The 17,009-nt window shown below is 39.8% G+C and overlaps 1 protein-coding gene and 1 long non-coding RNA gene across 4 annotated transcripts in view; one reads left to right on the forward strand and one right to left on the reverse strand.

The window, feature by feature from the left end:
* The window catches only part of LOC135178714 (uncharacterized), a 56,049-nt gene that overhangs the window by 2,670 nt on the left and 36,370 nt on the right, over positions 1-17,009 (forward strand). The gene's annotated exons all lie outside the window — the stretch shown is intronic.
* The window catches only part of PRSS12 (serine protease 12), a 35,351-nt gene continuing 20,196 nt past the window's right edge, over positions 1,855-17,009 (reverse strand). Inside the window, exons 8-13 of the mRNA XM_064149868.1 lie at positions 16,578-16,719; positions 11,987-12,192; positions 11,592-11,670; positions 8,786-8,908; positions 6,232-6,512; positions 1,855-4,612 (exon numbers count right to left, since the gene is read on the reverse strand). Of these exons, the coding sequence (XP_064005938.1) occupies positions 4,305-4,612; positions 6,232-6,512; positions 8,786-8,908; positions 11,592-11,670; positions 11,987-12,192; positions 16,578-16,719 (1,139 nt within the window). The 3' untranslated portion in view covers positions 1,855-4,304. The remainder of the gene's footprint in view (positions 4,613-6,231; positions 6,513-8,785; positions 8,909-11,591; positions 11,671-11,986; positions 12,193-16,577; positions 16,720-17,009) is intronic.

Genomic DNA, 17,009 nt, shown 5'->3' on the forward strand with positions numbered 1-17,009 from the left:
CTGTTTATTAGGTAGGAAATCAGGGGGAATTCAGAAAGAATAGGTGGCACCACCACCAAGACATCAACCACCTGGGATGTCACTGGAACCTGGAATGGTAATAACTCCTCCTGCTCCCTCTGGTTTTACTCAGTTCTCTTGTGTTTTCTCCCTGGCACATGCTAGTTGATCACTTTGTGTCATCAGCCTCACTCGTTAGGTATTACTAAAGAACTTCCCATAAACCCTCTCGGGTCACAACAATTTGGCAGCTGAGGGAGGGTTCCTGTCTGAAGTTGATGAGGGTGAAATTGCGGACTTGGAATTACAACACACATTAGCTCTGAGGAAGTTGCTTTAGATGATCATGTTAGTCACACTATAGAAAAGATTGGTAGGCATATTAGTTGTTACAGGAAACGTCATTCTCATTTGTGTGGGTTGTTTTCAGCATGTACACTTCCTGCCGTTGCCAAGGTATAGCTGAATATGTGTGCAGCTATAAGAAGTGGTACTACACCTGTTTTAATTGGTGGTGTGTGATTACTCTTCAAACAGCTGTGCACAACCTGATCTTGTGGCATCTTCACTGCTTGGGGTTCCAAGTTTGTGGCTGCCAAGCTTGGTAGCCAACTGTTGTGTGTGCTGCAATTTTCTTAAGAGTGGGCTAGGAACCTTATGTCTCTACAAATAAAACATCTCTTCTACAAGGGCAGTTATTTGCTGATCTTGCACAAGGAAATGCTGGACAGCAGCCAGGAAAACGTGCTTCCCAAGGATGAGGAGATGTGTGGTTGCTGTTCTGCAGATGCTCCAATGCAGAGTGGCTTCACCAGGTTTTTAGATTGTTTTGTGGCTGGCTTTGACCTCATGAGGAAAAGTAGGCAAGCAAATAGGAAGAAGCTGCCGTAGACTTGAGAATCAGTTTCTGTGTGTTTGGAACGCATTAAAGCAATGCAGTCTACAACAAAGCTCTGGAGATCTTTTTCCTCTTGTGGTTACTGAAATGATATTGAAAGGTTAAGGGTTTTTTTCAGCTAACCTATGGCAGTGCACTGATAATTCGCTACCCCAATTCGTTTGAGTTTTAGCCTTTGCTTTTAGCAGCAGTTGCATTTTAAGTCTGTTTTAACAGTTTTAGTGCTAATGGCTGAATCGTCTTTTGATTTTTTGCTATTTGCACTTTGAAATCTGGCTGTCCTGTTCTTGGTTCCTATAGGGGAGGATACTTCTGTGTGAAACTTTAACTTAGAGAACAGTGTGGCTGTTGTGAGACAAGTGGTGAGGTCACTGATAACTTGCACCTGAATAAATTGGCCTATCTGGCCTGCAGCTCAGATATGTGGATATTTGAGCTCTCCATCAGATATTTAGAACTTGGGAAGATTAAATTTGGTTTGCATCAAGAGAAGGAAAAAAAATCAAACTTATGGTCAAATTTAAAAGTATGAACGTGATGTTTGCTGTGGATATCTCTTAGTTGTTTTGAGTGCTCAGTGAGGTTATGTAGCCTTTCCTGTGAAGCTTTCTATTGGCATCTGTTCACACAGAGCGTAGTGAAATCTGGTTTGGTTTGTCACTTGAGTACCATAGAGATATTCTTAGAAAATGCAGCTTAGCATGGCTTGATTTTCATTCTTTTCCTTAAAATTTGATTCTCAGTTCCCCAAAACCTTTTCTATCTTCAGTCTCTTCCTGTTGCATCTTAGCTCTTCGCTTTGTAGAATGTTCCATGGTTTTGTGCACCCTGTTCATCTATGGAATGGCCCAGAGCTTATATACTTTCAGCAGCACCCTTTCTGACTTGAGAAAGCTCACATGAAATTTACCCAGTCGATGTTCCTGCAGCATCTGCTTATATGTTGTCCACAGGAGTAAGTTGTAATTAGCATGGCAGTTTTTATTAATATTCTTTTACCTCATCAAGGTCATTGAACAAAGAATGGCATAATACAAAGACATGTTCATTTTATGTTTGAAACTGAAAAGGCATGCTCTCTGCATGTATACAGTAGTGCAACATTTTAAAATCTAATAAAACATCCTATTAAAAAACACGAGCTACTGCACTAGCACTGCATTTAGTATCCCTCCTGCCCCAAGTAGTATGTTCTGTGGTGCAGCTTCTAAAAGAGCACAAGTTCCCCTGTACACAACACATGTATTGCACTATATAGCCTACTTAGCACAAGTCAGAATCGTGGGTCTTCGTGGTACACAGATACATTTTGACAGGTTTAATTCCCCTTTAATTAAAAGGATTATGTATAACTAAAATCTGGTTTTAAAATTCACTATCGGAGTCAGTCACGTAGGTCTAACAACTCGGTAGTCACAGTACTATGATGTGTTTTTAAATGTCACACTATTTCAAAGTGTGGAATTACAGAGAATGAAATTATATTAAAGCACCACATGTACTATTTTAGCACCAGTTCCAACGAGAGATTTTAGCTAGTTGTGACCCTTGAAAACTAAGTTTGAGGTCTCAAAGAAATTAAGGGTCCAGACTTCAATTGTGTGAGCTCTGTGTAATGTCTTCACCACTTCTGTATGCAAATGGAGTTGTCTTGGCTCTTTGTTACACCATGAGAGAGACAGAACCACACAGAAATGACTGACTGCCCACTCAAAACAGGGTATAGGCATCCCCCTGTTCACAAAAGGCCCCACAAGACTATTACAGACAGGGCATCTGAGGATAGGAAACACAGCGAAACAGTCACTGGTACTCCCAGTCTGCACAGTTGCTGTGAGGTGCCACACATGTGCCACACGTCACATGGAGCGGTTCATGACCCACAGAGCTGTTTAATCTTTGTAAGAAGCATGTTTGTTCACGTAATAGATCATGCTTGCAGATAGAATGATCTTGGACAGGGAAGGGTGAGGTGGCACTGAACTTTGCTGTCTGCCTGTTGACTGCAGTTAGATACTTTCAAGACTGATAGCTGTCAGTGTTGCACTGGGATGGTGATTACTCCCTGTGTTCAGTGTGCTAAGTTCAGTGATGTGGCCCCTCATAAAAATATAGTAAGTTGGTTAATACTTGTCTTTTGCATCAAGAGTAACTTTTTATTAGTGCACTTCTATAATAAACCATTAGGGTTTTCATAGTGTGGGTAGCAGTTCCTGTAAGAGGAATTAAATGGAATCAAGATGTGTCAATACTTCAGAGGTCACTGAAAACTATAACTCTCACCTTCCCCATAAGACCAGTCTGAAGCAGTATTGCAGCTGAACAGGAGAGAGTTGTATAAATACTGTCTTGTAGAAAATAGCAATTTAAGACTTTATAGATCTTTTCAGACAGGTTTTGGCTCAGCATCTCCACTATTTGCATTGTACATGCTCAAAAGTCTTGTAGGATTGAGAGAGGCAATAATGTTGCTTGAATAAAGCCTCTTCAAAACCAGCAACAAAAGGATTGGGATGTTTGTTAATCTGATGCTGTTCTGACAGCTAGTGGTAAATAAGTAAATTATCTCTGAAATGCTATAGGTACTAAAAGATATTAATTTCAGAAAGAAGACAAATTATATTTATCTAGAGGAAATTAAATAAGGGGTTATTTATTTTTGATCCAGATCTTGCAGCTGTGCAGCATTTTTATGGGGAATTTAATTAGTATGCTACCTGTTTTACTTTGGAATGTACATTATGGCCACTAAGCTGTGAGAACATTTATCAGAATAGATGGGAAGCTGATTATTGACAATTATTTTCTGTCTAACATTTAGTGCATGCTCAGAATTACTTACCACAAATGGTCTCATTAATTAGTGAAATGTGTCAAAAATAGAGGGCTGAATGTAAGATAACAGAATCACAGAATTAACCAGGTTGGAAAAGACCTTTGAGATTGTTGAGTCCTACCTACTACCTGGAATAAAAAGACCACAGTCAGGAACTAACTAAATTAACTAGACCAAAGATTAGTTTTGAGATCTGTGATTAATTCTAGAAGAGCTCAGAACATAAATAGCTTGGAGCTACTACAGCCTTCCTGTGGGCAACAAATCTGACAGTGAGCTCTCCAGCTGTCCTGCTCAAATGTTGCTCTAAGCTGGCTATCACTTTTCTCCTTCTCTTAGATACATGGTAGCTTGTACATAAACTTCCTTAACGCAGGGAGATTTTATCTGTGTACTAATCCCTAGCTGGAAAGGTTGTGTGTATACAGCTTGGATTTAACAAAAAGGAAAACACAGGAATCAGGAAAATGTGTGTTTCCACTCACTGTGGGCTCCAGCTGTGCACTGTGTGCTGTTCAAGTATTCCTGCCTCAGTCTTCACTGACAAAGTTGGGGTTTCGTTATGGACATTCATAGTTTGGTCACACTTTTTATCCAAGGTACAAAAGATGATACTTTCGTGTAGACACCTGGCGAATCTTTCACTCCACAGCCGTAGCCCCAGGAGGTCACACCATACACAACCCAGCTTTCACCTGGACGTTCACACATCAGTGGTCCACCACTGTCTCCTTGACAGCTATCAACACGTTTCTGTTCCTGGATGTTTCCAGCACAGAGCATTCTTCCTGTGAATCTTCTTTTGTAGCGCTCTTCACATACCCTCTTGGGAAGTAAGGGGATGGCAGCCTGTTGTAGTGTTCTTGAATAAGCCCTTCCTGAAAAAGAGGACCCAAATTATGGTCTTGTTACGATGACTGATCTTGGAAACATAAACTTTTCATCCAATTTTTGCTGTCAGTCCTGAAAACAAGACTAAATACTGAAAAGTTCTACTGTGCATTAAAAGTAATACTGAAGTACTACATAGTGTGAATATGGATTTTTTTTTTTTTTAAGAAAGGGTTAAAATTTAGGATGTAGCTTTATTCATTCTGTTCACTTGATCTTTCCAAGGTTAGTTAGGTTTGCAACAAACACACTTTGTGTCTTCTACAAGGATATATTTCTTAATATTGAATGGAGAAACTTTTCTGGGAGGTCTTAAGCAGTGGAGACTGGTGACTTCTGTGTACCAGGGAGCTAATGGGATTGAATAAGCAGTGCTTTGCTTGTAAAATACTGAGATTTCAGTCACTTGGCCTTTTTATGTTGCTTGCATCTCTTTCAGTTGCAAACGCAGGAAATTAAAGCTAGTGCTGAGAGTTTTTTAAAGTGAAATCTTAATAGTTGTAATTATGATTCATATACTGAGTGTAAAATTTCAGCTGAAGTACTGGGATGATGTAATTTCTTACTGTAAAGCCAACTATTGCAGTGGCTAATGTTTCCTTAAATAGATGTCTGTAGTAAACAGTACTGCAGAACTTTAAGTGAATTGTGTAAAAAGCTGGACAAAGTTAGGTAATGGATTAGGAACCGTTTTAGCAAAATCCCTACCCTACAATCATATCACCTTTACTGTAGTACAGTGACTCAGACATCCATGCACACAGAGGGAGGAAGAACTGATACTTGGCCTTGCTGCCTTGTCTCCTTGCCAGTTGGAATGAGTCAGGGGAACAAAGGCTCAACTGCGGTTGCTGTCTTGCAGTGTATTTAGCACCATAAAAATATGAAAGTAAAACATGGTTATTAATTTGTAAAATGTTTTTAAAGGGCAAAGTCCTTTGAGGAGGAATCTTGTCCTGACCTAAAAAGTGACTACATAGTTTGCTCCGAGAAGTCTGAGTTGCAGATTGCATGGTGGCTCTCATGAATTCTGGCAAGATACTCTCTTGTTTAGATCTAACTGCTGATTGAAAATGGCAGCTGTAACAAGGGAGGCTAAAAATGCTCTTTGAAAGTCTATTGTGTTTGTATTTTCCATCCATTTTTCTATTGATGTAGTGCAGTTGGAAGAACTTTTCTAAAATATTCGTTGTATTTCCTTTAAAGACCTTCATGTATGAGAGCTATTAGTTGTGTTCTGAGGCAGGGGGTGAAAAGCTGCTGTGCAGAGTGTGCCTGACAACAAATAAGCTTCTTATTCATGTCTGCCAGGCTTAATGAGGCTGTTTTACTGACTGTTTCTGTGATTTAGAGTGACATGGTTAATCACCACTTTTCAAATACAAACTAAATTCAGCAAACAAAGTGTTGTCATTCCTGGTTAAGGATCAGGAAAAAAAAAACTACTTCCCTATATAAAAAGAGTACAAGTAGTCCATTTTGAGCATTTTCTTATTTTTAATATTGGAGTTGTTTGAGGAGGGGTGGAGTGGTGGTGGGGTTTTGTTTTTAAATAAGCAGCCTCAGTTAATGAGATTGGCAGGTGGAAATAATTGAAAATTCTTACCTGTGTCACCCCATCCAGTGATATAACAGTTGGGAGCAGTTTTCTGTGGTCTTTCTCTTCTTAATGGCAAACAAGCAGGTAAGACATGGGTACTGAACCTGGCACACTGTTCCTCTGGCCCCTGTAGCCTCACCAACGCAATATCATAGTCGCTGCTCTCGGGCCTGTACTCTCTATGTATCACAATCTTTTGGACTCCAATTTCTTCCTCATACTCTTCTGGTACCAGTGTGTGATAGTCTCCAACTCGCACAGCGTAGTTCCGAGTGTTGTTGCCATACCTGAAATTGAGGTGAACACAAAGAGGGCTGCTTATGCAAAATCAGATACTAAGCTTGCAAACAGAGTTGATTAGGGTATTTAGTGAGTGAGACAAACGGCTAGTAATTAAAAACCTGAGTACTCACATCATTGTGGTGTTCCAAATAATTGCTGAAATGAAGACAATGTTTGAGCTTGCTTTGTAGGTTGGTTGAGACATTCTAGAGGTTTAGATAACTTAGTACTTCTCAGGTTAACTGAAACTATGATGAGGAAAGGAAAGCAAAGCATATCTGCATCGCAAGCACCTATTGTCAAAGTGATTTGCTTTGCGTTCAGTATGACCCCAATTCCTTCCGTGTCATGGACTAAGTGGTAAATACCTTGGAGATCATTACTGTGACTGAAATAACAAATTTCAGTGCATGCCTTTGGAGATTTTTGGATTACAGAACACAACCTTTCTCAGGAAAATGCAAACAAGAGAGTACTGTTGGGTATGTTTATTTTAAATTCTGGCTAACCCAAATATTTTTTCTTTGACTTCTCCCTTTCCCTCACAGCCTTCATCAGGAAACTTGTAATATAAAGTGCAGAAAATACCCTATGGTGCCCTGTCACCTTCTAACCTATGATAGTTATTTTTATACCCTCCAGCAATGTGCTGATCTCCACAGCCTGCTAAAGCTTGGAGGACCAGAAGACTAAGCAGGAACATCACAGATCTCTTCTGAACAATATACAGCTGTACCACTGAGTATTTCATTTAATTGCAAATTGCACTCCTGGTTGCCTGCAAAGCTTTGTTCTTCCAAATTCTGCACATCTCCTTCAGGTGTTCTATAAGCAAAATGTCACCTCTAGGCTTATAAGGATAGTTAGTTGCAGGCTGTGACCAAACATTTTTTCATCAAATTGACTAGTGAAGAGTGTTTTCCTGTCAGCCATAAATCCAGCAGGACAGTAGAAATTTTGCTACATCCTTGATTTTGACAAAAGGAACAGTTCTTTTAAATAAGTTCCTCCTGTTTTTCTGTGTTACGGATTATGGTAATCTTTTAGCAAAATAATGAAGAAAGGAGATTTGGGGAAGTGTATCTTAATTAAAAGTACTGATTTTAAACACTTAATAGAATGTGAAGTGCTGTTTCTTATGCAAGAGTATAAAACTTTAATAGCTACAAGGCTTCTAGTGAAAAGCTTAATAAGCAATCATTGCACAGATACACCACGTTTTGTGCACATTCACACATAAGGCTTTCTTAAACTGATTTTTTTCATTGGCAATTTTTTCTTTGTAGTACCTGGTACTTGCCACACGTGGAAATATTGTGATACAGCATCAGTATATAAAAAAAGATAAAGTAATCTAGCTTAGGTGTGTCAAGAATTTTAATTCTGCTCTCTACTTTCCAGTGTCTTACTAAGGGTTTGGTTCTTCTGTCCCTCTAGTTCTCAAAATTATCAGGGCCATGTTGAAGAATACATGGGCATTCAGGAATGCCTAAAGAAACATTCAGTAACAGTGCACTTGCTGGGGTATTCTCTAAAATGACTTCATAGTCCTTATAATTTCCTTTTCTATGCCTCATTTCTAATTATCCAAAGTTACATTTTTAAAATGTGTATCCCTGAATAGCTGTCAGAACCATGCAAGACAAAACTTAGTAATAAGATGGATGGATTCTAAAAGGAAAACCAGCTTCAAACACTTTTTGACTTTAAAAGAGAGTTTGTGAAATTACAGAAATGAGTGAGTCTGCCATACTACTGGAATCATGTACAACAATTTTAACTTTTATCCATAGTAGCAATGGAGCCCACTTTTGTTACTTAAGCAGTGTTCCAAGTCCCAGGATATGAGAAATGCTATACCGGCCTTTCTCTTGTCTGTCTGTGGAAAGTATGTGAAGAAGCTGCTTGATCTATAGATAGCTCTTGGAAACCTATCTCCTTAAAATCACTCTGAGATCATTAGAAGTTCAAGCCAGTCTAGAGCTAAAGGTGCCTCCTTTCCTTAGCAGCAAAGAGTAGTGCACCCACAGGCTGTTGGAGTTGCTTGCTCACATCTGGGTTGCACCATTTTAAATGCAGCATCCGGGCCAAAACAATACTTAGGGGTGGGTTTGTTGGTTTTATTTGGAGGGAAAGGAGGTTGGTTGGTAGGACTTTTTAAATTAAAGGCCAACTGTTTGGAACAGTTTTCAGTGGGCCTGAACTGGAATATTTTTTGCCTATGCCCAGAACAACACAACAGTTTGAAAATAGACTCTGCTGCTGAAGAGAGACCTACCTTTTAAAACAATGTGCAGCAGTGAGGACCCAGCAGCTGCTGATGAGAGTAGCACCACACAATAGTCTTCCATCGCCATGAGAAGACTTAAGTCGGAGAGCAACCTGCCATGGCCAGCCACCCCTAAAGAGGACATGAGACATTGCTTTTGGGGTACAACAATGGAACAGTAAGGTAGCTTGTCAGTTACCTTGAATTTAAATCCTACTTCTTTTTTTCCACTGCTATAGCCTGCAGACTACGTTGTTTTTTGAGTGGCAGTAGAGAATACCTTTATATTTGTGCAGCATTGAGAATTCCATTTAACAATGGTCAAGACTACAGATTGTTCAAGCATCCAGCACTCTTGAGTGCTTCCTCCCACTGTCAATTATTTCAATTTTCCCTGCTCAGATTGCGTTCATTGTGCCAAAAATACCTTTGGTGGTTCCCTTGCCAAATACCATTCAAGTCAACAAGCCAGAAATTTCCTGTCAACTGGAGAGGGTAGAGAAGGGAATTTCTTGAAAAGCTAAAGTTAGCATCCTTTCTGTCTGCATTCAGATCTTTGTCTTGTTTAAAAAGGGAAGCTGGCAGCACAAGAGGTCTAAGGCAGCTGTAGAAAGCACAAATAATAGATAAGCACCTTTTATTAGCCTATGATCATCTGGTTTATATAGTGGATCTGGCATACGTATTTGCAGGCCTGTGAAGACAGGATGAATTCTTTTTCTCCAGTTTAACAGATTAGCAAAACACGGAATCAGGAGGAGAGACAGACACCAAAAATAATCATCAGCATCCAAGAATAAGCATCAGGCAGGCTTAGGTGTTTCTGACTTCTGTCAACTTAAATACATGTGCTGGAGTACAAGAGCTGCCTAGGATCTTGTCTCAGAGTTGCCAGTGCCAAATGTTTTAAATTCAGGTGGAGGAATTTTCTTCCTGTAAATCATAGAACAATGCTGACATTTTTCAATTTTCACAGGATCACAGGATACTAGGGATTGGAAGGGACCCAAGGAGATCATCAAGTCCAACCCCCCTGCCAGAGCAGGACAATACTATCTAACACAGATCACAGGGGAACACATCCAGACAGGCCTTGAAAGTCTCCAGAGGAGACCACACAACCTCTCTGGGAAGCCTATTCCAGTGCTCTGTACTTTACAGTAAAGAAGTTCCCCCTTGTGTTGAGATGGAACCTCTTGCTGCAATTTACACCCATTGCTCCTTGTCCTATTCCAGGGAGCAATGAGCAGAGCCTGTGTTTCCCCACCCCCCCCCACCCCCCTCCCTTCCTGGCCAACCTTCAGATACTTAAAAACATTTATCAAATCCCCTCTAAGTCTTCTCTTCTCCAGACTAAACAGCCCCAGGTCTCTTAGCTTCTCCTCATCAGTCATGCTCTCCAGTCCCCTAATCATCCTTGCAGCCCTCCACTGGACCCTCTCCAGCAGATCCCTGTCCCTCTTAAACTGGGGAGCCCAAAACTGAACACAGTATTCAAGATGAGGTCTCACCAGGGCAGAGTAGAAGGGGAGGAGAACCTCCCTTGATCTGCTGGATCAGTGTCATTGATGAAGATGTTGAACAGGACTGGCCCCAGCACTGATCCCTGGGGGACACCACTAGTCACAGCTCTCCAGCTGGACCTGGCACCATTGATCACCACCCTCTGAACTCTGTCTTGCAGCCAGTTCCTAACCCAGCTCACTGTCTGCTCTTCCATTCCACACTTCCTCAGCTTGCTTACTAAAATGTCATGGGAGACGGTGTCAGAGGCCTTGCTAAGGTCAAGGTAGACTACATCCACTGGTTTCCCTGAATCTGCCCATTCAGTTATGGCATCATAAAATGCGACCAGGTTAGTCAAGTATGACTTCCCCTTGGTAAATCCATGCTGGCTACTCCTGATAACCTTCTTCTCTTCCAAGGGCCTCAAGATGCCCTCCAACAGGAGCCGCTCCATCATTTTTCCAGGGATGGAGGTGAGGCTGTAGTTTCCTGGAACCTCTTTCCTGCCCTTTTTGAAGATTGGAGTGACATTGGCTCTCCTCCAGTCCTCAGGCACCTTTCCTGTCTGCCATGATTTGGCAAAGATGATGGAGAGTGATGGAGCGATAGTGTCAGCCAGTTTTGGAAGATGGGATTCAGTATGTCTTTCCAAAATGGGGTAGTCCAGACAGCTTGGAGTTTCCTGGCATGTAAGGATCCAGCTCCTTTTAGAACTTAGTCAAGTTCTTTGTCTTAATGACTTCTTGTGATGACAAGTCTGTTTCTGACATTGTTCATCTGTTCCTTTTCTTGATTTTCTTGATTTGTAAGTACACTATCAGATTTCCCCCATGTTTTTGTGTCACCTAGAGTCCTTGTGGTTATTTGTTACAGGATCAAGGTTGTTGCACAGACTTCATTGTACAATCCATTTTTTGTCATTGTTTCATTCAGTATCCTTTGTACACGTATTCTGAGACAATGCTTTTTCTGTACAATGCATTATTTATTACTCTCATTTATCTCATTACTGAGACAAGTAATCCTACTTTGCTTTGTCTGACTGCATGTTAGTATTTTTCTAGGCTCCCTCCTCTCCCTGTTCTTTGAAGCTCCTCCACTTAGGCAGTGTTTGTTTCAAAATTAATTGATTGATGCTCTGTGTAAACTTCAAAATACACTTTGAGTATATTTCTGTTGCTACTTCATGACAAGTCAAAAGAAAAGCAATAAACCTACAATAAGACTATAAATTAGGCAAACCTCTTATGGCAAATACATCTCTTAGAAGCTTCATATTCAGAATGACTTGTCTTTACTAAATATTTACCGTAAGGAATTTTTACCACCAATGATCCGCTTCTGTCGACGATGGAGTAACCTCAATCCACAAACAGATGCAAGAGAATCTAAACCAAAAAGGGAGATGTAGACAGCTTTAAACTCAAAAGGAAAAGCAACCAATCTTCAATGAGGGTGAACTGGTAAGCAAATAAAAAGGCTGTAGTTATTTTACAGTTATTCTACGTGTGTTTCATGGTAGTTTTTAACTACCAATTTTTCTCAGACACAATGTAAGCAGAGATCATTTCCCACCACTTCTGTTCTTGGAACTCTTGATAGAACTGTCCTCTCTAATGTGCCACTGTTTACCTCCTCCATCTCTTTCTACCATTGTAGTTCCCATCCAAACCTGTTGGTCTGCTACTCACAACAGGGCTTCACCTTTATTGCTGTTTCCCAGGGCCTTTCTGCTTAGGTGGTCACAGATGACCCCTGCGTCCTCGCTGTGCCGGCAGTTGTGCGTCCCAATGTCGCGCTTAATGCAGTCAGCCAACGATCTCTCACTTCCTGTACACTTCACGTTATCCACATGGATTGGGCCTTTGCCCTCCCCAAAATATGCCATTGTCCTTGCTCTAGCCAGACCTCTGGAGACAGAGCATAGATTTTATTAAGCATTTTGAGGCATTATCCTGAGGCCTTAGTCTTCATTTTACTCAGCTGAAATACTTCAGAGAGAGTAGTAAAATATACTGGAAGTGTTATTCTAAGTCACAGAATCACAGAATGTTAGGGGTTGGAAGGGACCACCAGAGATCAAGTCCAGCCCACCTGCCAAAGGAGGATCACCTAGGGCAGGCTGCGCAGGAATGCCTCCAGAGGGGTTTTGAAAGTCTCCAGAGAAGGAGAGTACACAAACTCTCTGGGCAGCCTGCTCTAGTGCTCCGTCACCCTTGCCATAAAGAAGGGTCTCCTGGATTCAGAGATGACAACTTCTCATTGCCTCTTGTTATTCTGGCAAGTAGGAAAACAACAGCAGCATAACAAAATAGCCACAGATCATTAGTGTTTAAGAAATGGTTTTAAGTATCTCATATGGAAATATGTAGTATTAAAATCTAGAAATATACATCAACTATGTGAAAGCTGCTTTTTCATAATCTCTTTAATCCTCATATAAAGACAGCATCTGTGAATGCTAAAAATAATTTGTTCTGATCTGATTCCCTGAGAAAGACAGGACAGCTAAATGCAGTATACCTCCAGTGTAGTAGAAGCTATCATTCACATATCTATTAGTTGTTAATAGTTATTAACATCTCATTATGCCAGTTTTAAAGTGGACCCCACAGCTGCATTCTAGAACTGTAGCTAGAGAAAGTCTGATCCTAGCTCAGTCTTGGCACCTGACATTTGGGAGGAACCCTTAATTGATGCTTGTGTAGCATTTTTGTACACAGGGCTCAAGGCACTTTACAGAGAAGGTCAGTATGCTAATCCCGTGCTTGCAGAAGGATGAACAGCAATTTAAGCAGTTAAATGTTGGACTTCAGACACATTATTAGAGTATGAAGCTCTTATCCTTATAGTGCATGGAAGCTTCAGCAAGTGACAGCTGTCTGAATGATCTTTCTTGAATGATGAACTTTTTTCCCAAATGAGGGAGTGGATGAACAAACACAACAAAAAGCCAACATGATTTGTGCATGTAGGCATTCCATTTGATAACTTTGTCATCAGTTTTTACTTTTAATTACTTAGGATAATGGTTCCTAGTAAAAAAATCAACAACAGATGTTTTGTTGTATACAGTTTAAGAGTCAGAATGAATTCTGAGTGGGAGACCACTCAATCAGCTACATAGAAGTGGGGCGGGAAGCTGCAGCCACCACTAAGTGTGTCTGAGCTACAAGTTTACAAGTCAGTTAATAGCAATTTACTGATATTTTATTGTGATAAGAATATAGTGGATAGTAGATAACTGAAGTGTTGCCCTATATTACAGCTTTTTATTTTAAAGGCTGTGTGATAACTGCATGTTGTAAGGGTCCTAGGCATACAGAAGGACAACAGCATGTAGAGTGGAATGCTAGAGTAGAGCCATAAATTGCACGTAACCATATTAAAAATATGAAAGTCATACATGCAAGCTTCTTCCTTTTTCTGTCTTGCACACAGAAAGCCTTTTCTGTTTGCATTTTTTTACCACTAAGTGAGGGGTAGGCAGGCAGGTTATCTCAATAGGCAATGTTGGTTAGAGTTGGTTAAGAATTATAAAAAGTCAGGATAGAGAAGTATGTGAAACATTGACAGAGATGATATCACAAGGTCAGCTGTCCTGTTGATACAATGAGGTCAACATTTTTAATTTCCATGGCTAGCATGTGTTTGCCAGATAATCCAAAGCTTTAACTGACTTTGGAACCAGTAGAGGACACTCTTTGCCTAATTAATTTAGTATAATTTAACTTGTCAATCATAAGCAATGTGTCTCCTCTTGTTCCATTTTTTTTAATATTGTGAATGATACTCTGACTACAGATACTGAACAACAAATGTGCAGCTCTCCAATATCTGTAGGCAGCTAATGTGTCATGTAAGCTGCTACAAAACAGTGAGACAGTGCAGGCACTCATTGCAGATTCTTACCTGATTTTAGTATCTATATGTCAAAAAAGAAGTTTCTGCTTTAGGGCATTGCTGTGAAGTTCCTCAGGATATTGAAAACTACTTTGTTGTGAATCACCACAGTATTCTTAGCCTTTCTTAGAAAAGTATTTATTGCAGTTTAGTGTAGAATTGTCTGAAGACTCTTACCAGACACATAATAAGGTCACTGCTTTCCTTGGTTTAACAGATAAATCTCGAAGAGTACTCTGATAGCTTTGAGGTCGCATATGCAAATATTCTAGGTGAAAGAGATGTAGAGAGACATATAGAGATGTAGATGAAGGGGGGAGCTTAGTGCTTTGGATTGCAATCCTGAGACTTCATGTTTTTGTATGAACTCACTAAAATGGAAGAGCTTTGCTCTTTACTTGTTCTGTCAAAATGCTTCTGTGTGTTAAACCCAATCACATAGTAAATAGGTGCTTGAGAAAAGGTGTGTGTTCTGTTACTGTTTGTCTTGCTACAAATCTACATTTTTAAGGCAGCCCTTTCTTCCATTTGTAATGATAAATGGGTGATTTTTTTTTTTTTTTTTTGTTCAAGGAATGGAATTCCTTAGCAGGAAAGACTTGAGAGGGAAACTGCATTGTGAAGGGAGTTAAATTATGCGGTTCAGTTTCATGATCAGTCTTAATCCAAACTGATGTCAACTTCAGTGTTAGATGCTTTTTGAATTAATCCCAGGGAAAGATCTTAATGTGTTTATTTTTAAAGAAACAATTTCCATCTACCCTCAAGCTCAGGTACATGAGCCCAGAAGCCCCAGCCTTGCTGTGGAACAGTCATGTCACCACGGAATATAATTTAAACTTCATCAGATAGACCTGCACATAATCTCCTAGACGTGCGCAATTCCAGCTCATCAGTGCACACAATAGCATAGTCTGATCTGTGGAATGCAACTGTCTAGACGTAGAGTCACCAAGATCCAACATTTCCAACAAGCTTTCCCAATTTCTGGAACCTAATTTTAGATTTCTAAAATGTGTCTATCCCTACTCCTTCAGGAAGCATGTGCTGTGTTATATCCTATCATATTAACTCCCCCATTCTGACATGACACAAACTGAGAACCCAGCCAACTGTTCGTGCCTGTAGAGGTTTAAAAACACAAGGGGATAAGGGGTTGAGTTTGATCATCCGAGGGAGACCTATGAAAGGCCAGAGAGGCAGAGGATGAGCAGACTAAATGAATGATTCAGTGGGAGACAGACAAGTCAAGTTTTACAGTTTTGAAGCTAGTCATCTGCTATTTATAAATGTACTTTACTAAACAAGTACCAGACAGTTTTTAAGAGGCAGGTAGTATGTGTTCAGACATAATTTGGTTATACTCAGCTGCACAAACTTTACATTATTGGATAGAACAAGCAAATAAAATTATTTGTATTACTTAAGCCCAGATTTCTTTACAGATACACTCAGATAAGACATTTCACTAGTTTCCTGTTGCATTTCATTAGTGTTCTAAATAATTTTCAGCTCTTATTAATTCTGCTGTTAATGTATCTACCCTCTAGTTGTGTTATTTTTAGTGCTCTAAGGTATCAAAAAAAATTGCTTATGAGTGATGCAAACCTGATTAAGTGGCATAGTCCAAAAGCAAAGCATATACATTGCAGTGGTTTTAATTAGAGAGTGTCCTGTCAGATCTATTCCTATATAAAATGAAGCATATTGAAATTGCTGCCATGCAGGCTCAGTCCATAACCTTGGTGAAATAGTGTTATCAAATCTGCAAGCTACATCAAATCAAGCTAGGTCAAAAAAGGAAAAAAAAACCCATGAAACTAGGAATTCAGTGACTGCTGTGCCTACATGTCAATCTGCAGGAAGTATATCCACACCTTGTGATGCTGGACATTGTTCTGTTGCTGTATTTCACTGAAAATGTTAACAGTTATGTTCAACCATGTAAGGATTTCAAGGTCACCATTAAGATTCACGTAAGATAGCTATCAACTATATGCAAATTACAACTTCAGATGTGAACAGATTAAGAACTGTTTTTAAAAAAACCCTCTGTTATCTCTGAAAGTTTAGCTAAATTCCAAAATATTTCAGTAAACCAAACCTAAGTTCTGTAAATTTTTGTTGTATTTGCCATTTCAGTTACCAGGCTGTGATGTGCTTTTGAATATTAAAACTCAGTTTCCCAATTATGGTAGTTAACAAATACACCTTTTGAAGACTGCTGCTTGTTAGACGGATAGACTTTCTATAAGAATGCCAAAGAGACAACTTGTAAAAGGCATATATTATGTTACCAGACATATGTTGATGGTATTTGGTTGCAGAAACTTAACATTTTTAGATACAGCAAACAGATAATTTGAAAAAACAGCTTAATGAGTTTTCTTACTTGTAGCCAAGCTGTCGACAGACTACAGCTGCATCCTTATCAGACCATCCATCATCACAAATTGTGCCCCACTGGCCATTGATAAAAATCTCTACACGTCCTTCCTTCTTACTCTCACCATCCATCAGCCTGATGGGAGGACCTGGGAATAAATTGTTGCTGTCAACTCACCACAACAGAGGCAAGAACTAGTACTCTGGGTCAGTTTCATCACATGAGTATATAGGGTCAAGTGATGTTTATGTTCAACAAGTCTAATATCAGTAGTCATATTTTTCTTGGATGACAAAGCAAAGCAGTTTGTACAAATTGCAAGGCAAATACAAAATATACTGTATTTTGAGCTTCAGAGTTTGTCTGGTTCCTTCATTTCAACTAAACATAGGACACAGCTTGGAATTTGACCATGATGTGCATAGAGCAGTTTTCCCC

This window comes from Pogoniulus pusillus, chromosome 10 (genome assembly GCF_015220805.1).
Source record: "Pogoniulus pusillus isolate bPogPus1 chromosome 10, bPogPus1.pri, whole genome shotgun sequence".
Classification (NCBI taxonomy): Eukaryota; Metazoa; Chordata; class Aves; order Piciformes; family Lybiidae; genus Pogoniulus; species Pogoniulus pusillus.